Source organism: Tachypleus tridentatus, chromosome 10, assembly GCF_004210375.1.
Source record: "Tachypleus tridentatus isolate NWPU-2018 chromosome 10, ASM421037v1, whole genome shotgun sequence".
NCBI classification, from domain to species: domain Eukaryota; kingdom Metazoa; phylum Arthropoda; class Merostomata; order Xiphosura; family Limulidae; genus Tachypleus; species Tachypleus tridentatus.
Genome location: NC_134834.1, coordinates 138,169,861 through 138,195,963, shown reverse-complemented (window position 1 = coordinate 138,195,963; position 26,103 = coordinate 138,169,861). Strand labels below are relative to the sequence as shown.

General features: G+C 34.5%; 1 protein-coding gene across 8 annotated transcripts in view; it reads right to left on the bottom strand.

Annotated features, from left to right (window-relative positions):
* LOC143230438 (cyclin N-terminal domain-containing protein 1-like) overlaps positions 1-25,061 on the bottom strand; it is a 123,919-nt gene extending 98,858 nt beyond the window's left edge. For 3 of the 8 annotated variants that reach the window (XR_013016441.1, XM_076463988.1, XM_076463982.1), the window contains exons 1-2: positions 24,989-25,061; positions 24,751-24,794 (exon numbers count right to left, since the gene is read on the bottom strand). Coding sequence is in view for 3 of the 8 variants with exons in the window: in XM_076463988.1 (XP_076320103.1) it covers positions 24,751-24,783 (33 nt within the window). In the remaining 5 variants the exon portion in view is untranslated. The other 5 variants (XM_076463985.1, XM_076463984.1, XM_076463983.1 and 2 more) reach the window with 4 other exon arrangements.
* Positions 25,062-26,103: the final 1,042 nt, after the last annotated feature.

Sequence of the window (26,103 nt, the reverse complement as noted above, 5' to 3'; positions counted from 1 at the left end):
ACCCAAGTTAAAGACTGTAAGACAAAATTTTCATCCTGATTGAAGTAGTTAAAAGAACAAGAAAACTAATAATTGTGCTAAAGGATAAAGCACAACATGTAGAGCAGAAAGCTGTCAACTAGTCAAATATCATATGAAAAACAGGAACCCATTACCAACTGGAGGGTCAAAAACTTTGAAAACAAGATGATCAGTACAAGAAGGCATCACTGAAATGATGGGGAGGAAAATGTGTATCTTGATTTACTGCATATTGGACTATAGTGTTCACACAACATTCACATGGTAAGGAAAATTATATCAATAAGACTCTAGTTAAAGAAGACTGAAAGACAGAATTTTGATCCTGACTGAAAGAGTAAAAAGAACAAGAAAACTAATAATTGTACTGAAGGATAAATCACATTGTGTAGAGCAGAAAGTTATCAACTAGTCAAATATCATATAAAAAACAGGAACCCATTAACAATTGGAGGTAAAAAACTTTAAAAGCAAGATGATCAGTAGAAGAAAGCTTCACTGAAAAGCAAATTGTATGAGCAACATGAGGAATGTTAAGATTATTAACATTTAGCTTGTTCTTAAAGTATTGTTAACAACCAACCAAAAAATGGTAGAAAAATCAAAGCTTTAAGAACTGAATCATATAACTCGAGACTAACACACTTGAGGATAATGGACATTGGTTCAATATTTGAAAAGGTACATACTGGAGAAAAAAAAAGAAAAACGAGAGAAATCAAACTAGAAAAAGCTGCTTCATTAGTAGGACTAGCAGATACTAAAGGTGAATAGGCCTGAGCAAGAGACTGATCTGTTTCAAATAAAAGTTATTTGTTGATTTGCAATAAGGCTGGGGTAAGAAAATGTATACATATATACTATGTGTTTCTGTAACCTTTGTGTATTGTAACAGTTGTTCTGAATTTATTCTTTTTCTGAATATGTGCAGTTTCACATATGACCAAGAAATATATTACAATTATTTGTTTCAAGTTAGCTTCATTTCTTTGTTATTCTAGAAATAGACAATACCCACTACTGCCTTTGAAGAACACGTTGTGCAAAAATGTTGACAGCAATGTTCTTCAACTAATATTTACCTATGTAGAATGAAAATGAGTGTATGTTGTGGAAGCTAGTTAAGAGGTTTATTTGTATGTAAAAAACTTGTACTTAAAAATCTGGTGGATACTCTGAAGCTGAGAATATCTAGTAGAAGTGACAGTCTGACATAAGTAAATCCACAAATACTCACACACTGTATTTGTGTTGCACCTACCAATAAAGATTACTTACCTTGTTTTATGCTTGTGTCCAGTCTCATTAACCTATTTGACATCAATTCTGTTAAATAAAAGTTCTGATTTTACTGCATAATCAACATCTACAGTAAATCTCATGTTTTTCCACAGAGTTATCCAGTAAAGTTGAAAATATATATCCAGTTCATCTGAATATACAGTTACGACAGAAAGTGTTCATACCCCGTCGTAATTTTTTTCTCATAACTTAAAAGTAATGAAAGTATAGTACATTATAAATATTATGTAAATTTTTATGTAAATTGAATGACAAATAAACTGTTTATAAACAAATAACCAAACATGGGAGGGGCAGAAAGTGTTTGTGCATCTACTTTAATGGTCAGTTGTGTAGCCTTTCAGGTAAATTACTTGGCTCAATCTCTCCTCATAGCCCTCCATGATTGTTTGACAGTACTCGACTGGTATTTTCTTCCATTCTTCTTTACGTAAGGTCTCCAACTCTTGCAGGTTTTTCGGATGACACTGATAAACCCTGGTCTTCAACTCGTGCCAAACATTTTCAATTGGGTTGAGATCAGGTGACTGTGGTGGCCACTGCAGAACGCTCACATGGTTCCTCTGCAACCAGGATTGCACATATTTCGATGTGTGCTTAGTGTCATTGTCATGCTGGAAGATCCAATGACACCCAAGCCACAAGTTCTGAGCATCATTCTTGATATAAGTGCCTAATATATCAAAGTACTCTTCTTTTTTCATGATTCCATTGTGGTCAAAAAGCTCAATTTTAGTCTTGTCTGACCAAAGAATATTCTTCCAATAGGTAAAGGGTTTATCTACATGCTGTCTTGCATACCTCAATCATGCTTCTAAATGAACAGCCTTTAAATATGGAGTTCTACGAGGACGGCATGCATTGAACCCAGAAGAGCGTAACATGTTCGTAACTGTAGAGGTGCTTACTTCAACCCCAGTTTCCCTTACGAGTTTCTGTATGTCATTACATGTTAAACCAGGGTTCCTACTAACTTCTCTGAGAACCTTCCTCTTGGTTCTCTCTGGAAGTTTGGTTGGCATCCAGAACAAGGGAGGTGAGCAGTTGATCCTGTAAGTTTAAACTTGGCAATTATGCTTTGAACAGTAGATTTCGACACATTAAGTTGTGTAGCAATACCGGAAAGAGACACGAGACTTGTATTTTATAATAATTTAGTTTTTTAAATCACTGGAGAGTTGTTTTCTGTTTGCCATGATGACCAAGCAGATAATAACGGAGCCGGCGCTAAATTGCCAGAAGTAAATTCTTTGCTGGATAAATTCCAATAATTATGAACCCAGTGTCTAGTTCTGAAATGGTATAATGTAGTTTATTTGCCAAACTAAACAAAATTTTTATGGGAATATCAGTTTTGTCACACATTCTGAACTGTACGAACACATTCTGCTCCTCCTATTTTTTTGTTATTTGTTTATAAACAGTTTATTTGTAATTTAATTTACATAAAAATATATGTAGATGTGTGTTAGTATGATATTTATAATACATCATACTTCTATTAGCCTACTAGTAATACTTTATAAGTTATAAGCAAAAACCACTCGGGATGCAGGGGTATGAGCACTTTCTGTCATAACTCTATCACAAGTGCATCTATTTTTCTTGCTAAAGGCATGCTTCCATCTGTATTAAAGGGATTATTTTTTTAAAGAGTTTTTCTGTACTATATTATTTTATTAATATGTTATGACATCTACATCATGTGTATCCAGAGGCAAGAAAAAGTTAATGCACTCCTAAACCAGAGCACAAGTTTAAAGTTTACAGGTTTTAAGTTATAATATTCAGGTTGAGGATAAGTCAAATGTAGAAAAAGAAAAAAAGTGTAATATATGAATACACCATGCATTTCTTTCTTATTTTAGTATTTATCCTGAATTTACCACAATCTAGAAAGCTGTTCAGTTGATGACATTCTTTTTTTTTTCTTTTTCTTTTACTACTCAAAATGTTATACTTCTTCTTCCCATGGGAAATTACTACTGCAGTACTGCATGTTGTACATATGTTTCGATGTCATGAGAAAAAATAAATGATATTCCCCAACTTGAGCATTCACATAATCATCAAACCCACCTGGAACAGAAACAAAGAGTCTAAATTTAATGGCCTGAATACATTGATCAATGATCACTGACAATGGGATCTCACCAAGCATTAGAGGAAGACAGCATAAGCAAAGCCTTCAAAGAACTATTAAAATTTAAGTGTGTAGAAATATTATCATTAGAATTAATATCAAAATTAACAGCACTACTTGTAAAACATAAATTAACCTAAATTAGTTTAGAAAAGCAGGGATTATACATTTCCAGAGACCTGCACAAAAAAAAGTCATATGAAAGGTGAGAGAAAGCATTGCATCAATGAGAATACTGAATTACTAAAAATTTGGCATCATGAAAGTAACTCAACAGGGAAAGAAATTCATTATTTTTTGGATTTCATAAGTGTGTCTAATCTATTTGTATTACATATTTTTCTTCTTTTATATCACTTTTGTTTTTTCATCCACTTCTAGCAAAATAACAAAAAAACTTTGTTACTTAATTAAATAGACATTTTTGGGCTTTTCTTGTAAAATTTTTATTGGTGATGATAATAAGATGAGATCAGATCAAATTTAAGAGACTAAATACTTACAGCAATAGTGAGAAAAAACATTTTAACAGAAAGTGCATGATTTCAATTAAACTTAAACAATTATTGTGTACATATGAATTACATTTTCATACTCCAGACTCCCAAAAATGCTCATTAACTCAAATTCTTTCCAATAAAATAATGCGTAATCAGGAGTTATTAGGTTTATTTACACAAAAATTTCTCAGCTAATAGCTACTTTTAATAATAATAATAATAATAATATTATGACTGTTATTTAATGAGATTTTTCTGTTTGTTAATTATTATAAATTTCTTAAATTTTAATTTCCTGTAATCAGGTTTATAATCTGAATAGTTTATTTAAAACAAAACATTTTGTATTCAGCTAACTTACAGTATTTAAAGACACATAAATAGGATTGAGTTTCTTTCATATGTTTTCAAATGTTACCACTATTTGCACAATGAATCTTATAATCACAGCTTTTTAATGTCTACTTAGAATACTTTGTGGAAACAAAAGATTTTACAATCATGTATAAAACTTGACCTTTAGAAGACAAGTGTTGGTGATCAGCATGCTCTATGTTTTATATAGGAAAAAACGTAGAAGATAAAATATTAAAACATCATTTCTGTTGATCACCATTGCAGAAGATTGAACATAAAAATAATATTCAATAACAGAGCTGACTATGTGTTATTTGTAGATCCACTGAACTCCCTTCAGAGTAATCATGTTAGATCAAGAGAATAATAATAGGTCTGACAGAAAATGTTATCAAAAATTAAACTGTATTATTTGATTTTGACCAATTTATAGAAAATGAAAGAAACTGGTGACTAAAAAGGCTTCAGAGCCAGCCATTGGTGGCTTTGGCAGTTCCTTACATCAAATGCACCAGTCAACAGCACATCATCATCCATAGGTTATGCAAGTCAAAGGTAAGATTTGCCACTGATACTTTAGAAATTTTGTATTAACTCTCAAAGTCTCTAAGGTCACAAAAGAAGAAGCTGTCAACGAAGACCTTTCTTTCATTGTGAATGCAGAAATCAGCAGACAAAAAGCAAGACGAATGATGTATGGCAACATAGGTAACTGGATAACAGGACAAGGCGACCAGATGGTTAAAAATGTGATCTCTACCTTGGACCAGGGACCAAGCATCAGGAATATGCCTACTACTCCATATTTATGACATCTACACCTAATATGGGCAAAATACCTATAAGTGAGAGGCTTTTGACAATACCACTGGGTAGGTAGGTAGGTAAGTATTTCATGTTTATTGGCACAAAGCTACCAGGCTATCTGTACCAAACAAGATGTAGTATACTGTAATGATATATGGAAACTAAGGTAAAAATACATAAAATATGTAAAATTAAGACTTTACAGGAAGACTGAAGCATTAAGTTCAAACTTGCTGTCAGTCACCTGAAGTTAGCCTTTCCAGTCCTGGGTTCAGGTCAAAATAAAAGTAAAATGTGTAAAAGAAATCATGCTAAAACAGTACATAGTCCAATAAAAACTTTAAGTTAAAATGACCAATTGCTCTTAAAAATGTAAAAACATGAGTGAGGCAGCTAGTATCACCTATGACATCTGCTAATGTCCAGGGCAAACCTACCTTAAAAATAAGTTCAAAATGGCGGCGGTGTTCTTGCTTGTAACAACGGCATGATAATAAAGTATATATGATTGTGACCTGAGTGCCACACAGACCATACATTGGTGTATCAGTACCAGATAAAAGGAAGTGGTGAGTTAAAAAACTGTGACCAATGTGTAGCCTAGCCAAAACAACTTCCTCCCTTCAATCTTTACAGAAACAAGATGACCAAAGAGAAAAAGAAGTTTTGATTTGAAAAAGCTTATTATTTCGTTGCTCACTCCAGGTCGACAGCCAACTGATGTACAGTAAGGTTTTGATAACTGGACCATAGTCCACGTACAGAACAGGGACCGTGGTGATAGAACCAGAGCAGAGTGAATCAGTATAGATCATACAATTCATGTATTGCATAGTTTCAATATGATTCAGGGCAAGAGAAGTGGCATACAATTTTGCAGTGAACACAGAAACTATAGAAGGGATTATATGTGCTACAACCAAACTGTAACAAACCATGGCAGAGCCTACAGAGTCAACTTAGTTTGAACCACCTGCATACATGGGAATGGATGGATTGTTTGAGAGATGATCAGCAAATAAAGAGTGATATTTCCAGTCAGGAGTACAGGCTTTCCTCAGATGACTCAAAGATAGGTTACAGTTGGGGATAGTAATTAGCCATAGTGAAAGAGGCCAATCTGTTTGCTATGCTATTCAAAGATAGATCCAATTTTTCTGATTGTGCCTGGACATGAAGGCTAAAAGGAACAATGGCAGATTTTCTATTATAAAAAAATATGGCCCACTGAGGACTCCACATACAAACTTTGAACTGGAGAAGTAGGAAAGGCCCAGTGCAAAACCAAAGCCCCTGATGGTGGATAGGATCCAGCATTTTCAGTTCTGAGGTTCTGGCAGAATCATAAACCATAGACCCATAGTCAAGTTTGGATTGGATAAGGGCACGATAAATTTTAAGCATGGAGTGTCAATCCACTCCCCAAGAGGTGGAAGAGAGGACAAGGAGGATGTTCAGTGCTCTTATACACTTGACAGAAAGTTGCTTGATATGGGAAATAAAGTTTAGTTTACAGTTAAATATAAGACCTAAGAACTTTTCCTCAGGGACAACAGGAAGTACATCATCATCAATACAAAGTTCTGGATCTGGATGAATACCCCGTTGGCGGCAGAAATGTACACAAACAGTTTTAGGGAGAGAAAGTTGAAAACCATTTGCTGTGGCCGAATTCAGTAAATGATTGATCACAGTTTGTAGCTGCTGCTCAATAAACGTCATGTTTGATGAATAATATGAGCTGTGAAAGTCATCAACGAAAAGACCATTTGCAACTGTAGGAGGTAGCTGTTCACTGATGGCATTAATCTTTATAACGAAAAGTGTGACACTCAGAACATAGCCCTGATGGACTCCAAGTTCCTGTGATAAAAAATGGGAAAGTGTTGAGCCCACACGGACATGGTATCAGTGGTTCACTAAATAATGTTTAATAAAAGTGGCAAATTGCCACGCAATCTGTATGAGTGAAGGTCTCACAAGATGCCACATTTTCATGTTGTATCATAAGCTTTTTCTAAATAAAAAAAATAGAAACAAGATATTGTCACTTCAAAAAAGGTTTTCTGACTGATGTTTCAAGGCAAATTAAGTGGTCTATCATGGAGCATTCTCTTTGGAACCCACAATGAGTGGGTGAGAGAAGGTTGTTTGATTCAAGGAACCAAACAAGATGAGCATTAAGGTCTTACTGAGACAACTCGTCAAAGCAATGGGATGGTAATTCAAAGGAAATTTTTGGATCCTTCCCAGGTTTAAGAATAGGGAGTACAATAGCTTAGTGCCAAGCATCGGGAAAGACATTCTCCTGTCATATCCAGTTAAAGACAGCCAGAAGAATAGTAAGAGAGGCAGAAGAAAGGTGGCATAGCATCTCATAATGTATACAATCAGGTCCAACTGATGTATTGCCACACTAATGAAGAGCAAGTTTGAGTTCCACCAGTGTAAGAGGGCAACTGTAGTCATAGGGATGATCAGTCAAAAAGAAAAGTAGCAGATGTTCAACTCATGTTTTAATAGCTAAGAAGGAAGGGGATGAGTTTGAAAAGCTAGATACATGAGAGAAACATTCACCAAAAGTATTGGCAATGCTCTGAGAATTAGCAAATTTATGACCATTGAATATTAAGATAGAGAGAGGGGCAGAAGTATACCATCCACTCACCTTCCGAATCTTGTTCCATATGAATTTTTAACTGGTGGTTGAAGAAATGCTGGAGGTGTATTTAATCCAAGATTCCTTCTGGCTTTGACATCTAACTCGCTGAACCTGTGCAGGTGCTTGTTGAAATGCAATGCGGTTTGAAAGCGTGGGATATCTACTTCAAACCAGTCCTGAAAAGAATCTTTTAGCAACAGGTGATGTGGTTAAGCCTGAGATTGACAGTCCTACTTATGCACCTCCACCATGCCAAGTTAAGGCATGTTTAGGGACAACTAACCATCCACAATACCAGCACTATGATGTAACCACAATGACACTGTCTGAGATTGAAAGAGGAAAACATCTGCTTTATTTCTGGAATGTACAGTTACTGTCAAATGAGCTGCCCATACCTTGCCAAGCAATAAAAACATCAAGACTACTGGTCAGATAACCAATAGGACTCACACTTTGCCAAGCAGCAGAATACACAATGTACACAAAACTACAAATTTTAACTGATAACTCAGCAGGTTTAAAAAACCAACAGTAAATGTGAATGCAATCACCACAATTGAACTGAAGCTGGATGTGGTCACTGACTTGATGAAACACAGCAAACAGCTTGCACTGAAGGTGGTCATCCCAGTTCTGTCAGATTTGGAATAAGCTTAATACATTCAGCAAGTTCCCCATTAACAACAAAAAGCAAGAGGACTTATAAATAATTTGATATATCAGGTCCTTCAAGTGAGGCTACAACTTAGGCAGTAGGCACCAACTTTCTTATAGTGAATGGTGTTAGACTAGGCATAAGTGAAGAGGTAAACCTCTAGTTTTGTGTTGGAAATGTTGCTCATAGAAAGAAAGCAATTACCTCTCACCTTGTATCTCACATAGGCACCCTCAACATAATTGTACTGTGGAAATTATCAGTTACTTTCATCTCAGTAACTAGTAAACCTGTGTTACATGGGAGAATTACATGATGTTGGCCAACTGCTCCCAGGAAGGTGAAATGCATGAATGTATGTAGTACAGATTAAAATAGGAAAAACAGTACTAGTGCACACACAAGTGATTTATGGTTTACTACAAAAAGTTCAGTATATTGCTTTTAAGTAACTCTGTTATAGATGCCATGCAGGAAATGAAATGTCCAGAAAACAGGCAGTATTAGATAAGACAGTTACCTGTCATATGAAGGTTGAGTTCCTAGAGTTGTTTTGTAACTATGATGAAATGTTTCGTGGCTGCAGTAAACAAAGTGAAAGAAACCAAGACTCATGGTAACATGAGTTGCATCCACTGAATCACTATTGAAAGCAAATATCATTGGTTACAGATTTTGCAACACTCTACAGTAAATCCAATTAAAGCAACTCTCTGACTTAATATGCTGATATAATTGTGGGACTAGATGGATGATTGAGTTCAACAACAGTTGTTTGCCACACAAGATACAGGTGATGTACATTTAAAAAAGCAACAGACATACTGGCTTCCCTTGTGCAATAAGAGTATGACCAGTGCTTAAATACAGCAGATTCAGAAGGGTAGGAATTAACATTTTCTTACACTGCAAATGTAATTCCAATAGGTACTTACTTCCTCACATCCAAAGCTATCTGAACCTTAATTTGCTTGCTAAGCATTACTAAAATATTCATTAGCATACCAGTCTATTACATCATTGTAACAAGATGTGCTGATCATGTGACTACCCTTCACCAAGCATACCACATAACCAACAGCACAGAGGTACTTTTGAGAACTGGCAGAAACAAACCAGGAACACCAACAAATCAGTGGGGAAGAAGGGTTAAAAGTGGATGATTGCATGTAAGAAACTATCAAAAATATATTTTCAGTCTTAAAAAATTTCATCTTCCAAAACAGCATTAGCTCATCTCACTTGAAACCAGAATCCCACACTGCAAAGATAGGAGGGCCAGTGAAGGCACAAAGTAATAAAAAAGCAGAGAACAAACCCCATGAAATAACAAGTGTGGGGACTAACACTACTTCTTCGCTCTTTGCCCAGTAACAAATAAAATAAGACACAAAGGGTGGAACTTGATAGACAGGCACCATGTTATATAAGACAGATTCCACTCAATGAACAGATAGCATGTAAGATGTCTACATATGTAATGAGCATAGGTATGTGACACAATGATAACTGGAGTTCAGGTAGATGCTTATAATCTGATATCAGAATATGTATTTAGAGCTAAAGGGCTGTATAAGAATAAGTGAATGGTGGTTTGCAATACAGAAAACACTCAGGGAAAGCATCAAGGTATGCAATGGATTATACCAAGTGATGTCAAAGGACAAAAACAACATGGAAGCATCTCGCATAAACTTATAACATCAACAAGTGTGGTCAGTCCAAGCAAAAAAATAACCATGGGAAGCATTTTGGATAATATGGAATATGTCAAGTACAATTCATCTGCACAAGACTGATTGCGGTATACTGTGACTGTCACAGAATGAGAGATCAACAAGAGCAATTTGTCCAGACAAAGAAAAAAAAAACTGGAGAAAGCACATTGTTATAAGTGGTAATGTAACAAATGCAGTTCAACTGTGTATTAAACATCTAACGGAAGCACTTTGCATAAGATTGTGTGTTTTGTATTTTCTATAAAAGGTATTGAGAGATTAACAAGTGTGGTCTGCCTGGGCAAAAACATCCAGGGGAAGCACTTTGTGTTAGTATTGAATAGAGCAAATATAGTCTATCTGGGCAGAAAACATAGTGCCTTATATAAAAAAGTAGTGTGAAAGAAGTACAGTTAGTCTAAGTGACCCAGCATGGCCAGGTGGGTTAAGGCATTCAACTTGTAATCTGAGGGTTGTAGGTTCAAATTCTTGTCACACAAAACATGCTTGCCCTTTCAGCTGTGGGGAATTATAATGTTACAATCAATCCCACTATTCATTAGTAAAAGAGTAGCCCAATAGTTGGTTGTGGATGGTGATGACTAATTGCCTTCCCTCTAGTCTTACACTGCTAAATTATGGATGGCTAGTGCAGATAGCCCTTGAGTAGCTTTGCACGAAATTCCAAACAAACAAACAAACCAGGCAAAAAGATGCAAGGGAAGTGCCTTACGATTATTGAATATAACTAGTGAATTCCATCTAGGCAATAAGCATCCAGTGGAAGTGCCTTGCATAGACAGTAGGGTGCATCAAAAAACAAAAAGTTGTAACACTCAGTCGCTCGCTTATAATTTGATTCCATTCAATGAAAAAAATATGCTAGCATAAAAATCAATCCAATACATTAATATTTAGGGGTTGCGCAATGCTCACAAAATAAGAATGTGCTTCCAAAACCAAACGAAAAGTTGGCATTAGTGAAAGGCTAGCTTCGGCTTTAGACAGAACCCAGATCAGTGACTGAAAAGCCGTGCAAATTTTGCTTCCTTTTGCAGCTCATATTAGACATAATATCGAGGATCTTTCCATTAGCCCAAGTTCCATAAGGAGGAAACGAATTACTAACCATACTCTTCTAGCAGCTGAATTGAAGTCAAGTTTTTCTCCAAATGTTCCTTTGACATTACATTGGAATGGTAAGCTGATGCCTGACTTGGTTGGCAGAGAGAAGATCGAACATTTGGCAATTTTACTTTCAGGTGAAGGTGAAGAGAAGATTCTTTCAGTGCCCAAGATTGATAGTGGGGAAGCAAATTCAGTAGCTTCTGAGATCGGATCAATTTTAGTAGAATGGAATGTAAAAGACAGAATTAAATCGCTTTGCTTTGACACCACGGCGACCAATACAGGATCCAAATCTGGCGTCTGTCTGAGGATTGAAATGTTACTTGAACGTGAGCTCTTGCACCTTGCCTGTAGACATCACATTTTGGAGATTCTTCTGAGCGTTGTATTCTCTACTCTCGTGATAGAGACATCAAAAAGTCCAGATATTACTTTGTTTTTAAACTTTAGAGATTGTTGGCCTAAAATTAATAAAACTAAGTACATAACAGCAGTAGAAGCAATGCCACTCCGAATACAGCCTTGGAAGGACGATATTATTCAATTTTGTTAGAATCTCCTTCAATCTCATCAACCACGGGACGATTATAAAGAGCTCTTGAAATTAGCTGTCATTTTTCTTGGATCTCTTCCACACGGACGTTCTTCAGTTTCTTTCCGTACTTCTGGTGCTGTACATCGTGCACGATGGATGGCTCGAGCAATATATTCTCTAAAAATTTGGATGTTCCAAGAGGAGTTTGGTAGACTGCAACCACGGCCTACTTCATCTCGTGTTTCATTTGACGCACATTTCTGCAGCAAACTTGGCGATTTGTGTGTCTTTATAACTAAACATTACTTGCTCTCATGGTTTACAGCTAAGGATGCTTCCGTGGCAGCTCGAAGGGACCTTACACTACTCAAGGAACTTGCATTGCATGAAAATCATATGATTAAGGAAGTTGGTACAAAGGCAATGAATTGGCATTTATGGTATTTATCTGAGGTTGCAGTTGGGCTTGCACTCTTTGATGACAGTGTAACGAATAGCGACAAACTCAAGATGGTCTCAAATATGAATACCGTGAAAGGATCTCCTAGGCCAACTCCACATTTAACAGTTGATGCTGCAAGCAATGATGTTTCCAGAAAACTTCCACATTTTTTTACCTCGGCAAAGAAGAAAATTTTCTACCATCTGGATATTAGTAGCGCATTTTTATCAATACCACCGAAAGAGTGGAGCACCTCTGAAGAGTACAAACAAGGAAAGGACAGAGTAAAGAAACTTTTTGTGACAAATGACGCAGCTGAAAGAGGAGTAGCTTTAATTCAGCAGTTTACGGCAAAGGGCCGCACCAAGAACAAAGATCAATTGCAGTATATGATTCAGGTGGCAGAAGAACATCGACGAACATAATGCGAAGGGGCCAGGCAAGATAAAATTTCAATGAAATAAATTTTTCTTTTAAGTTTTTATGTTTTTGCTAATTGTATAATCAATAAATATTAAATAATTTCTTTAAATAATTTAATTACCATTAACAATGTAATGTAGGATAAATTTAAGGAAAATAGTGAACTTTGCGAGGGATGCGCGACCCCTAAATACTTTGTGATTGAAATTAAACTTTGTCTGTGTTCTTTTCTCATGCAGTGGCACAACTGAGCAAAAAAATTGGGACATTTTAATTTTTATCCTTTATCTGCTGATGCACCCTAATAGACAGTGTATGTCATAATCAGCAAGTGCAATCAACCCAGATAAAAAATATCTGGGAGAAGTGCCTTGGAGTGAGATTATTATGATGGAGTATTATATGAAGTATAATGATGATAGCTCTCTTCTCACAGAGTGGGTACATATGACAATGAAGTTTGTTTTATTGTACAAATTCCACTCCTGAGGAAACCTCCATGGTCCACCATCCAAGCAATCATAAACCAGAAGTAGCAAGAACCCCTTTGCTCTGTAAACATGAAAAAAATCATTGCATTTCCCTATTTTGAGAAGCAGAAAGGCTATGATTGTAAGAATAACAGGTCAGAAGGGATGAACAAAAGTCCCTATCTGCTTTACTCTTGGAGTTCTTGTACATATGATAATAAGTATATAAATATAGATATCTTAATATCTAACTAGTTCCTCAGCAATATGTTCCATTCCACCCTGCAACAACAACACTTTCTCAGTTCCACAATCACTGATCTCTACCCAGCCTAGACATAGATATGCCAATACTTGAATTTCAAATAAAGCATATTTTGGTGGCAGAAATATTTTAACACATTCCTCAATCTATTTAAAATGCACTTCATCATCAGCAAGATCAAACCTATAGACACACGCTGTAAGCTGTCTTCTGCTTTTTCCAAATCAGTGGATACACTCAACTGGGGCTCCATTGTATTCCTTGAACTGAACTGTAAACATCTACAAGTCACTCTCTACCTTCCTGTACTGCTGTAAAGTTTGGACTACTATATAGTCCATAGCAGGATATAGTCATCACTAGAATTGAATTTGACACGAGCATCACGGCAAAGCCCATGAAGATATGCCCACTTACTGTGAGCCATTAGAGTTGTATCTTAGTACTAGAATGCACTCATTTTGGAACCACCAACCCTCAAGTGTGAAGCCTTAAATATAATAATGCAAGAGTTTAGGCACGAAATGCACTCACCAGAAGAAATACAGAAACTGAGATAAATATGGCACCAAATTATCTACTGCTTGTAATCTCTAATATTCTATGATGCAGAGTTCCTTTAAGAGTAACTAGGTAAGATAAAAAAATAACATAAATTTCAATAAAAAATGTTATGCAGAATTAAACTGTATTCTGTGATCTAACTACAGAGTAATAAAAGAAATTGTTTACATAGTGAGAAAATGTGAAATAATCTTATTCAAAGCAAATCAACTTGACTAGCATCTTTACTGGAAGTTTGGAAACTTTCAATAAAAAGCCAACTCTCTGTCAGAAACTACAGAATTATTTCAATAACTTTTCCAAACTGAAAATATACCAGCATTATATGTATGAGAACATTATTTTGTATGGCATACATGCTGCACACATACATTTTGGTTATTAACAATGAAAAATAAAAAATAGTTGAAACCTCAAGGTATCACTTAACTTGCTAGTATTAAAGATTGCCATTTAATTCCACATAGTATGTTCAACTTTAGAGAAATCTTCTCATGAGTAGCTATACATAGTATTATAGATGAAAGACTCAGAATAGGTAAGTAGGGTGAAAAGAAGTTAGTTATTTCTTTGACTATCATTAAGTTGAAAATACAACTATACATAAACAAGTAGTAGAAAACATGTACTGTCTAAATACTACATCTATACTGGATTAAAATCAAGTTTCAGCTATGAAATTATAAGCTTTTTTACTGTGTTACAAGGTCTGTAGACTAATACATTTTCATTCTGAAGAATATGGAGAGATTCAGGAACATAATTTGAGTAGGTAGGCTTCTTACAAACACTAGTTGCAAATTCCAAACTGAAAACATCTTATTGTTAGGAAAAAAAGAATATGAAAATAGGTATTTTGGTTTTCTTTGTTTTTTAGTAAACAAAACTGTAATGTGAAGGTTATTAAGAAAAATTAAAAGCTTAATCTATCTGTCTTATATAACTATGTCATCCATATCCATATCATCAGTCTGCCAATGTTTTTATTAATGAATTAAAAGTTATATCTCAATCACACTTCCAAGGTAGAATGAAAGTCTTAGAGAAGTATGTCATAATCATATGTTGTCTGCATAAGGTTTCATTCTCATTATACATCTGAAAAGCTGTACTGAATTTTAGTTAATATAGAGAGTTAAATATTTTACATTAAAATGGGATTGGGGCCTAACTACACTGTTACAGTCCATATTACCACCTCCAATCATGATATGTTTGAAATATTTGCAATAACACTAAAGCATATTTATTACTGCAGATGCCTCTTTCATAAAGCTATTATGCTAAAAATCAACAATTTACATGCCCAATATTCTCTGCAAACATAAGGCCATATTACTATATGCATAGTATGGGTTTCTCTCCAAGTTCAATTACAGGTGTAAAGTCAAAAGAAACTTTCCCCATAGTAATATTGCTGTATGTATTTATTTTATGTTTATAAGGACTTATGCAAAAGGTTTTTATTTATTTACTACTACTAATATTGTTCTATGGATTTTAGCTACCATTAATGTTTTAGACACATTATTAGTCAACATGTGCCATTTTGATAAATCAAAAATTGAATAAAATAAAATACAATCAATTACTTGGGAAGCAAGAACTCCAAATCACTTTTGGCTTTTATGTTTTCAAATGCTCAGTAACAAGTTCCATTTGCTCAGTTGGTTTATATTCTAGGCATTACTTCTAATAACATCAGCTATAGTAACTTTTGAGACCAAGTGAATTTCAGTAGGTGAAGCAATATATGTATGAAACACATCATAAAAATTGTGTTTTCATTAAATAGCTAAGAAAGAAGGGTTGCAATTCCCTTTCAGTGGCTAATCTATGAAACAATCCGCTATCCCAAATCTTCCCTAAACCTCAACCATTTAGTACAGGGTGCCAATATCAGTGTTACAGTCATGTATTGACCAGTTAGTTGTTCAGGTAATATTGCTTATTCCTCTGACTCTTTGCAAGCAGCCAGAGAATAATAGAGATTGCTTTGTTATGTCAGAATAATATTCTGTGGCTTTGATTCATTTATTTTCCATCTCTTAATCGATGTTGGACTGCAGAGGTTCAACAAAAAAATTGAATTTCTAGCTTGTTTATAGACTCAGTATTCTTTAGCACACTATATAAATGCAGCATCTAGTAGACAAATGGATTAAATAGCCACAGAACAAGATAAGGTGCAGTCCAACCATATCAAGTGACTCATGTACTGCTCAATTATATCAAGTTTGTTACCAGTCTCTTCACCTAAACTCATGTTGTGTATTTTATTGTGTTTCATTTTTTTTATCCACTGATGAACACATTTATTTGGGTTTGTTAACATTGAACATAATCACACACTCTTGTAGAAATTCTGGCAATTCTGCAACATGGTGGAGAGTCAAAAATGAGATATACTGGCAGCATAACTTAACAACATTAACATGTTTGGAGAACAGTCACCATCATACACGGCAGTTGGTTAATACAGTGAGTTTGATATAAGCCCATAAATTTACAGGGTATACACTTCACAACTTGGACAACTAACTCAACCAAACAAACCATTAGACTGGGAAAGATAATGTGAAATATGAGTTTTCACCACACTCAGTACATAACACGACTTGATAAACAACTGATCACTAGCTTGCTTCTTCATCAGTATACATTTCCTCTGGTTGTCTAACATGAGCTATACACTATTCAGTAAATGCACTGATGAGTATTTGAGCTAAACTGTTGATTAATGTAAATGCTTCAAATCTGTTAGTGAAGTAATTTGTTTTGGGTTCAGAAGTGAGATTATTTTGGTAAAAAATAAAGGCAAAAACAACTTTACAATTATGATATGAGTTCACACAATTTACAGTAAACAGTACAAAAAGGTAAATAAGAAGGTGACATATAATTAAAAAAAAAGACCAAGAATAAGGAGTAAAACAACTGAAAGATGATCAAGAAAAATGAAACAGAAATTTGAAAGAAAGTCAGGAGGAAGATAGAAAAGGAATTGCAGTCCGTGTGTACCTACTGACATTTAAAAATTATGTATACAAGGTAGATTGAAACTAAAAAACCCATAAAGATTGTCTGGAAGGATTACAACAAAACTAATGAAGTATAGAAGATTTATAACAACAACATCAAAAAATAATTGAAAGATAAAAATAGCAAGATGAAGAAACAACAGGAAGTAAAGAGAAAGACATTAATGAATTAAATAAAATATCTGTTACAATAAAACATTTAGAAACTGAATTAACAAATATGAGAATCAAACCACATCCACCTCTCTCTGTATCTGCATGAGATTCTATCATCAAAAACCATTAGTAATGCAGTATAGAATATGATAACCCATCTAATCTACACCTGTTAACACTACTGTTTTGCAGATTAGAGGATCTTCCTGGGCAACTTCAGCTATTCCATTGTTTCATCAAATTGCAGAATACAGTAAACCAGTTCTAAAATAACATCCAAGTAAGAAACCAATGGACTATGATGAGAGGCATATGAGGCACAGTTTGAAGTGAGTTTCAAGACGAATGGATAGGAAAGTACACTGCCCAATGAGAAACTCTCCATATCAACTTCCTACTATGGTTTGGGACTGTAGGAACAAGAGATCTCACATACTCCAGTAGAGATAATTGAGGAAGCTGCATAGGAGAAAACACAAGAGGTACTGGGATCATATTATCTGACATAATAATACAGAATTAAGATCTCACAATAAGATACACTAACATGGATTAGTGTGAATACAGTCAGCAAGTGAAAACCTCTGGTTCTGACATTTTTTTCAACTGTAAAATGGCTTTGAAGAAATATTATATATATACACTACAAACAAAATTTGTTAAAAATCTCATCTCAACAGTGGAAACTGAGCAGGAGCAGACAGACTTAATACTTTCTGATATACATACTCAATGTGGATTTCAGGTAAGTATACCAAGTGAAATAATATCAGCCACAACTTGAGTCCATTGACATGAAGTAATGTACATAGAAACCTAAGAATGATGAAGAGTAAGCAAGAGAAAAAGTGAAGAAGAAATAACAATACTCATCCAATGAGAGCCTCTGGGTAAACCAAAGAATGGCAGTCACTGGGAGGCAAAAGTAAGAAGCATTAAAAAAACAACACACCATTGATTTTAGTATTGTAATACAAGCCTGTTAAATGTTCTCCACATCACAGCCTGTTGGATCTCATCCAAGATAATGTTAACAAGCAGTAAGAGAAACTATGAGATAATTAAACTTTTGGAAGATGATATGACAAAGTGTCATATGAACACCCCCCACCCAATGAAAAAATACACCGAATGAATAGGTTGATGAACCAACCTCCTTAAAGACAAAGGTGGCAATGGTTGTTTCAAAAGAAAGGAAAATTCAAGTAAGATAGCATGAACAATTGGACATAAAAGATTATCAGAGTTGGAATGATCATATAAAAAAAATGATAAAAAAACAACTAAAATGGAAGAGCATGATGATCCAGAGGAAGGAAGTAACAAAAGGACCTATAAAAGTGAACAATCCATTGGCACTGATAGAGAGCCAGTGTGGAAGTCTAGCAAGAAAAAGAAAATGTGATACTTTGTGTGAAAAGCCAGATAACAATGAAATCCCTACCAGACAACTTCCACATGACAAGAAGAAAGGGCAAAACTTCATTGTGAAGAATGGATGTCTTTGATGTAAAAAAGACCACCAAAGAATAAATAAAAGATGTTCCCTAGATATCAAAGGACACAGAAAAAGAAACTTCATCTTGGCCAGCTAAGAAGGAAAAATCAGAAGGACTCAGCAAAATTTGACACAATGAGAAACAGGAAACAGAGGAAAAGGTGAATAGGAGGTCAAATAAAAATAAAAAGTTTGGATAAATCCTGGCTTAGAGTACTAACAGCCACAGCTGCATAATTCAGGACTGAAGGCCTAAGAAGAAAATGTTTGACACTGAAGGAAGTTGCAAAGACACTGACTACAGAACAACCCACATGGGAACTAATCCTTTAAAACATCAACAAAGAAAGAGGCCACTCCCGGTAATGATTTTCTCCAAATCGGACAAGTGATCTGCTGCCAGGTTCTTTAAAGCCCTAACACTTGACAGTCAAATAACTGAATTTGATAATTTCAAGCCTAAAAACAGTGGAAAAGCAAAGATACAAAATACAAGTTTCACTCTGATAATTTATGTGAGATATGACTGTGAAACAGTCAGAATGAATCATCACCAGATAGCTAATAAACTGAAATTGGTTTGACAGAGCTGGTGATACAAACTATCAAGCCCAGGCTTATGTAATTTGTTAATCCCAGTCAAACTGACTAAGAAAGGTCTTTCTTTCCTCATTAAGGCATACAACCAAACAGAACAGAAGTTGAATGTGTTTTTTTTAATTAAAATGCTCATGTTCGAGTGTGAAACAGAGCTTCCTGTAGATGTGATATACTGTCCACCTTGTAACTCCATGGTCCCAACATCTTCACAAGTCTCTGTGAAATGGTTGAGAATAGAACTGACAAATGCCCACAAGTTTGCTGTATTGCATAAGAGATGCTATGACAAAACAGTCAAGGAAACAACTGAGTCTGGCAGTGATAAGTGCCTGCAGCACAGGAGCCAATCAACTTTGATTAGACTAGTTCACTTGAGTGGTATATAGTCAAGTTGGTCCTCTAACATAAGAAGTTCAGCATTCATAAGCTATGACAATATATTATGCACAAATCTCCTCTGCCCTGGCTTGACCAAAAATTGGAATTTAACACCAATGAGGTCAGAGGAGGATGAAAAGACTGTTATATTGCATCTCAGCTGTTGAGGAAGAAAAAGATGAAAGTACTTTTCTGGCTATGTTTGAAAAGCCAGATGAGAAACTAAGAAAAGAGATCCCAGAAAGCTCAAGGTGTAAATCAGACAGTTCATTTCTTCAATAAACTACTGATCATTAGGACTGGGATTAACTGCCAGATGGGCAAGAAGGACAGTAGCTGATTTGCATAATAACTGACTGAAAGATGGTGATTCTTACACTTGAAGCCACCAAGTGGTTTTCACCATACAATGTAATTGCTATGTTATGCTGTGAGATTTCTAATCAACTGCCACAGTTATTGGAAGATACTGCCCTGTAGAAGGTACAGGCTACATTTTGTGACTACTTCTCATTTATTAAAAACTTGTTTGTTGTTAGTTATATAGTGTATAATATTTATGATTACAATGTTTCATTAAGTTAATCTCGGTATTTGTTATACCTGATGATGCTAAGTTAACATCATGAAAGATTGTATGCCTATCAATAAAAAATATTTTAGTGTCTTAAATATATGTTTCACTTTAGCATTTGGTTAGTTGACTAGCTGTTAGTCAAGTTAGAGAATAACATGACATTCTCATAGATAGAGAAAGCAAGAAAGAACAGAAACTTGCTACAGTTGTGAATAATTTGGTCAGGGTTTGAGAAGGTATTTTTTCCTTTTCTTACACAGAAGCCATTATGCTCATCAAACATAATCAACAACAGGCTCAAGAATAAGTTATGCATTAAATGATATCACTCTCAGACATCAAAATAGCAAACTTCAAATCAGTTCTGGTCACTAATTTAGAAAAGAACAGTTGTCTACCTTTTCTTTGAAGTTTGGTTGCTTGTTCCATATTGGTGAGATCAAGCTATCTTGGTTTGTAACAGTTAAACTACATGGGTATAACGAAATTTCTAGTTGATATAGGAGCTTCTAGAACTCGATTTGATTTTATGATATACCAGTTACTGCCATAAACTATAATTTTAGCTGGTAAATAAATATTTTAACTTTGCACCTGATATAGTTTGCAGTGAATCAAGAAGTTCAACTCCACACAGATAATCAGAGCCTGTCTCAAAATCAAATTTATCAGCAAGCACCTATCAAAGAAGGTATAGAGAGCTAATTTCACTGAATAAATAACCACATTTTTTACCATAATACAGTCTTGGCCAAACTCTTAGATGTTATTGTCTACATACATAGTTATTGAACAAAATACCCAAGAAGTAACTTATAAGATGGTGTATTATTGGACAAATATGTAGAAGTTGTTATTCTGGTTTGTGTAATTTGTTTGAGCATTCCTTCATCATAACATTCATAAAAACCTCTTTTGTATAAAAGGGAGTGCTTCTGGTATTACCTTTAACAAAGCATGTTATACTAAAATAATAATAGGTAGGCCAACAATGACTTACAAGCATAAGGCACAGATTTATTTAAACTTGAAACAGGGTTATGATACATAGATGGGGACATGAGAAAGAGATACTACTCTATTCTATTGAATTTTTAAACAAGAGAAATTCTTTACACAAGACATAAAATCCAACAGCTGTTTTCAATTTTTAAATGTGAATGTAAAAAGAGAAAATAACAACTTACTACAGTATATACAGGAAACCCCATTTCTTCACTCTCCTGCCACACATAAAATCTAATTTCCACCTATCACAGAAAATATCCTCCTATCTCACCTACGTAAACTGTGGTATACAAACTTATACCCACAAAGAAAACTTACTTATCAAATTGAAATACCTAATTTCAACCTTTAGCATCATAGACTGGGCTTGTATCAAAAGTCAAAACTGTGAAAAATACTATGTTAACTCTTAACTTTCTACCAATGAACAACACAAAAAATATAATAAATTTATTTCATTCCCTTTTATGCCAGAAACTGTTAATGATATTACTAGCTCTTGTTAATAATTTTAACACTGATTTCAAAACTGTATTCAAACCTTCAAATAAAGTTATCATTTTACTACTTAAAAGAATCCCAACTAAAAGAAAAAAAGCAGAACATACCTAGTATTCCATGTCAATATGGCAAGAAATATATATGATAAACATCACATTCCTTAGAAATAAGATGCAAAAAACACCAAGTTCCTGTACTGATGTAAATCCCAGATATGTTTATCTTAACATATTCTCAGTATGGAACATGCCACAAAATACTTTTGGGATGAAATTCTCCTCAAACACCAACCCAAAACTAAAATAACAGAATGAAACTGCTTAGGAACTATAGTAATCATCAAAGCAAATTATATCTCAATAATCTGTGACCTAGTAATATCAGCCACATTTAGGAAAATCTATTCACTATTCATACACTCCACCAGATTGGACCTTTACCTGTATCATGCCACCCTAATGATGCCATTTTTATGACATTTAATCCCCGACTGTTGTTTTTATAACAATATATAAATTTTATATTGCTTAGTACTGATCATGCCTAAAGAATACAGACCAATGTTCTGTTGAAACATACAACATGTTCTTCCATCAATAAAATTTTGCCTTATGCTTTTAAAATCACAGAACAAATCATTCTGAGAAAGTATATGGCTAAACAATGGACTGCATTTTGAGCAGGTTAACATGTCAAAGTCAGAAGAAGTCTTGCAATACCTTATGACAGGAATGGCATAAGCACATTCATTTCAGGGTATCCAAAGGAACAGTGAATAGAAGATTAAACAAACAAGGTTTTTTTGTAAGAAGTGCTATCTGTAAACTGATATTTACAAGAATTCACAGATGTTACCATGTTACTTGGACAAAAAGCAAGCCAATCTACAGTTAGGGCACTGGCAACATGCCATCTTTTTGGATGATTCCTTTTACCAGAATGTTAATGCTGATGATAAAACTTGTGTTTGTTGTTTGTCTGGAGAACAAATAAAAGAAGAATGTCTTTCTAACATGGAATACATGGGTAGTGGTCCAGTACATATTTGGGCAGCTATTCATTATGGTTGAAAAAACTGCTTTTCACATCATTCAGGGAAACATCAATAGCACCTTCCACAGGCACTTCTTAAAGATATTTTTTCCATATGTTAGGGTAAGATTTGGCAATGACTTTGTGTTGAAGGATGAGAATACCACTGCCCACAATGTCCTTATTATACAGTATTATGTCAACAAGGAGGATGTTACAAGACTGCAATGGCAGGCAAACTCTTTACACTGTAATCTCATTGAAAACTGTTGGGCAGATGAGCCAGAAAACTGCTAACCATGACCCTAAAATAGTGCCTTCTAGTGACAAGTTGGGATGAAGTACCTTAATTGGCAGCATGCCACACTGCCTTGCAAAGATAATAAGAGTATGAGGTAGACCAACCAAGTATTGAATGTTTGATATGAAGAGCTATAGGGTTAGATGTTTATTACTGTCACTATATATGTTTTGGTGTGATATATACAAGTCTGATAAAACTGTTTGCTTTTCTGATAAATCATTCATGATGTGTATAGAATTTGTCTAATTATTCAAATTATATAAGTAAATGTTTAATATTACATGTATTTCTCAGTTTGATAGCACTAAACACATTAGTATTCCATCTTAATAATACTTATCTTATTTATTACAAAATACACAAACATTTTAGCCAAGACTGTATCTTCTCATTCAGACAATGCCACGCTGAGATATGTTTCTCATCAACATAAATAGCAGAATGTTTCATGGGCATTGCATGCTTTAAATTCAAACCAGACATCTCTAATGGGTTAAAGTGAAGCCCCAAAAACTTTGAGACAATAGTTTCCCAACTGCTTAATTATTCAAGTTCAAGGTACTTCACAACATTCAGAGGTGAACCATTAAAATTGTTCAGCATATGCTGACTCCTGATCAAGCAAGCCTCTTAAAATGCAATCAAAATTTTCATTTGCTTAATCCATACAATATGAAGATACATGTATTTGCTTTGCCTTGCAATTACATATACATTGTCGCCAGAGAAACGTTTTTTAATTAATAAATTTGGCATAAATATAACATTAATACTTCTCTCTTTACAAAAAGGCAATTGGTTCAAAGGTACATGGTATTTAGTGTCTCTTAGTGAAGCACTTGAATGTTGTAAATATTTCCAAATTAAAGAAAACTTTCATAATACGGTAGTCAGTAAATATGAACCTGTTTCTCTATTATGATAAGAAAGTTTCCGAATAAAAATGTTGAACAACAAATAAAAATTTAATATTAATGAGCAAATTGTCAGAAGAAAACAGGAAAATGAGTAAAAATAAAAATAGCTCCATCGCTATTTTAACTGAAGCAGAAAGCTGTTTATTTTAAATAAACCTGCCAAGGAATATACTTCAGTCAATACTTACCTCAATCAAAAAATTCTCAAAAAAAGTTCCGTGATTTAGGCCTACACATCACTCTTGAGTTAACTAAACCACAAACCTACAAAGCACGGCTTTACAACAAATTTATTTTAAATCACTTACAAAACACAAATAGAGAAAAGCAATATATACATATGTATATTACTTTTTAGTATAACACATTTTAACACTTTCTTGTTCAGTAACAAACTGAAATTAAATAAGAGACAAGTTTACAACACCCATTTACTAAATTTAGGCCTCATAAAAGTGAACAAAGCAACTGACCTATGCTTGTCTTTCACCTACAAAAGCCATCACAAAACAAATGAACTTAGGCATATCAGCTGTGGAGTCACCAGTTAAAATAGTGAACATTCATACAGAAAGTGAAAAACAAATATATAAGATTACGTGTAAATTAACAATAAGATAGTGTAACAACTACTTATAAGGTATTATCGAACATACGTTATGCACTAGTAAAGTTTATTCACACCCAATCAGTCTAGAAAACACATTGATCTGGTAAAAAGAAAGAAAAACAATACCACGCACTTTGGTTTGAGATTGAATACAATTCTTGTTCATATAAGTCGACCCTAAAGGAAAAAATGAAATAAGCCAATTACTCAAAAAATTAAGCACTTCTACCTTACAAAACAACAAAGCGAATAAAAAACTAATTCTTTGAATGCTGGTATTATTTGGTTTTGTTTTATATCTACAGTGGTTAGTTATTAAGATAGAAACATTTATAAGTTTTGTTTACTGTTTTACTATATTTATGTGGCACCTCAAGAATTTCCAACAGCCAAGATACTTTGCTTGTAAACTCAGGTGATTCGCAGATTTCGTTTATAGGTGTTTTCAGACTGGTGTAAAAGTTAACCGAAAAAAAAAGGAAAAAATAGAGACTGATATAACAGCGACAGAGTTAATATGTAATATAAATGTTTAATAAAAGTCACCATATACTGTACCAACAACAAAACCACATTGTATGTCCAAAGCAATAACATAGATTACATGTTTGTTTGTTTTGGAACAAAGCTACTCGAGGGCTATCTGTGCTAGCCGTCCCTAATTTAGCAGTGTAAGACTAGAGGGAAGGCAGCTAGTCATCACCACCCACCGCCAACTCTTGGGCTACTCTTTTACCAACGAATAGTGGGATTGACCGTCACTTTATACGCCCCCACGGCTGGGAGGGCGAGCATGTTTAGCGCGACGCGGGCTCGAACCCGCGACCCTCGGATTACGAGTCGCACGCCTTACGCGCTTGGCCATGCCAGGCCATAGATTACAACTGTTACGTATTATAACTTACCTCGGTCGAAACTACATACGTATTACGATTTGAATAGCCAAAAATATTAATTTGAATTTAGAAGTAAATTAAATGTAATATATTTCAACTTTATGATATTTGCCAATAAAACTGATACACACAGTTTTCTTTCTTAGTACAAATATATGTAAGTATACAAACAATAATTCAATTTAAAATAACGGCTATTACAAATAATTATTTACATTAAAAAATGTTACAAACTCATAAACAATATTTAGTCTTCTGTCTGGTCTGGAACTGAATAGTTTATCGCTGGTTCAGGTTCATGACGAGCAAATTAATTATGATTTGAAACTGTTATACCTCGCTTAAGCTAGGTCGGTGGGCCTCACACCGCTTATAGTTAATGTCCTCGTACAAACACTAACGTCCGAAGTTAATTTGCTGAAGTTAAACGGTTTGCAAAGCTCGAAATTTATAAATATTCCTTATCACATTCTGTAGTTTTCCGATTAATAAGTGACAATCATAATTATAGCTTCCTAGACTTATAGTATACAGACTGCAGCTGACCAATAATATTCTATTACTGTTTTTTGATGTGTTGGTTTATATAG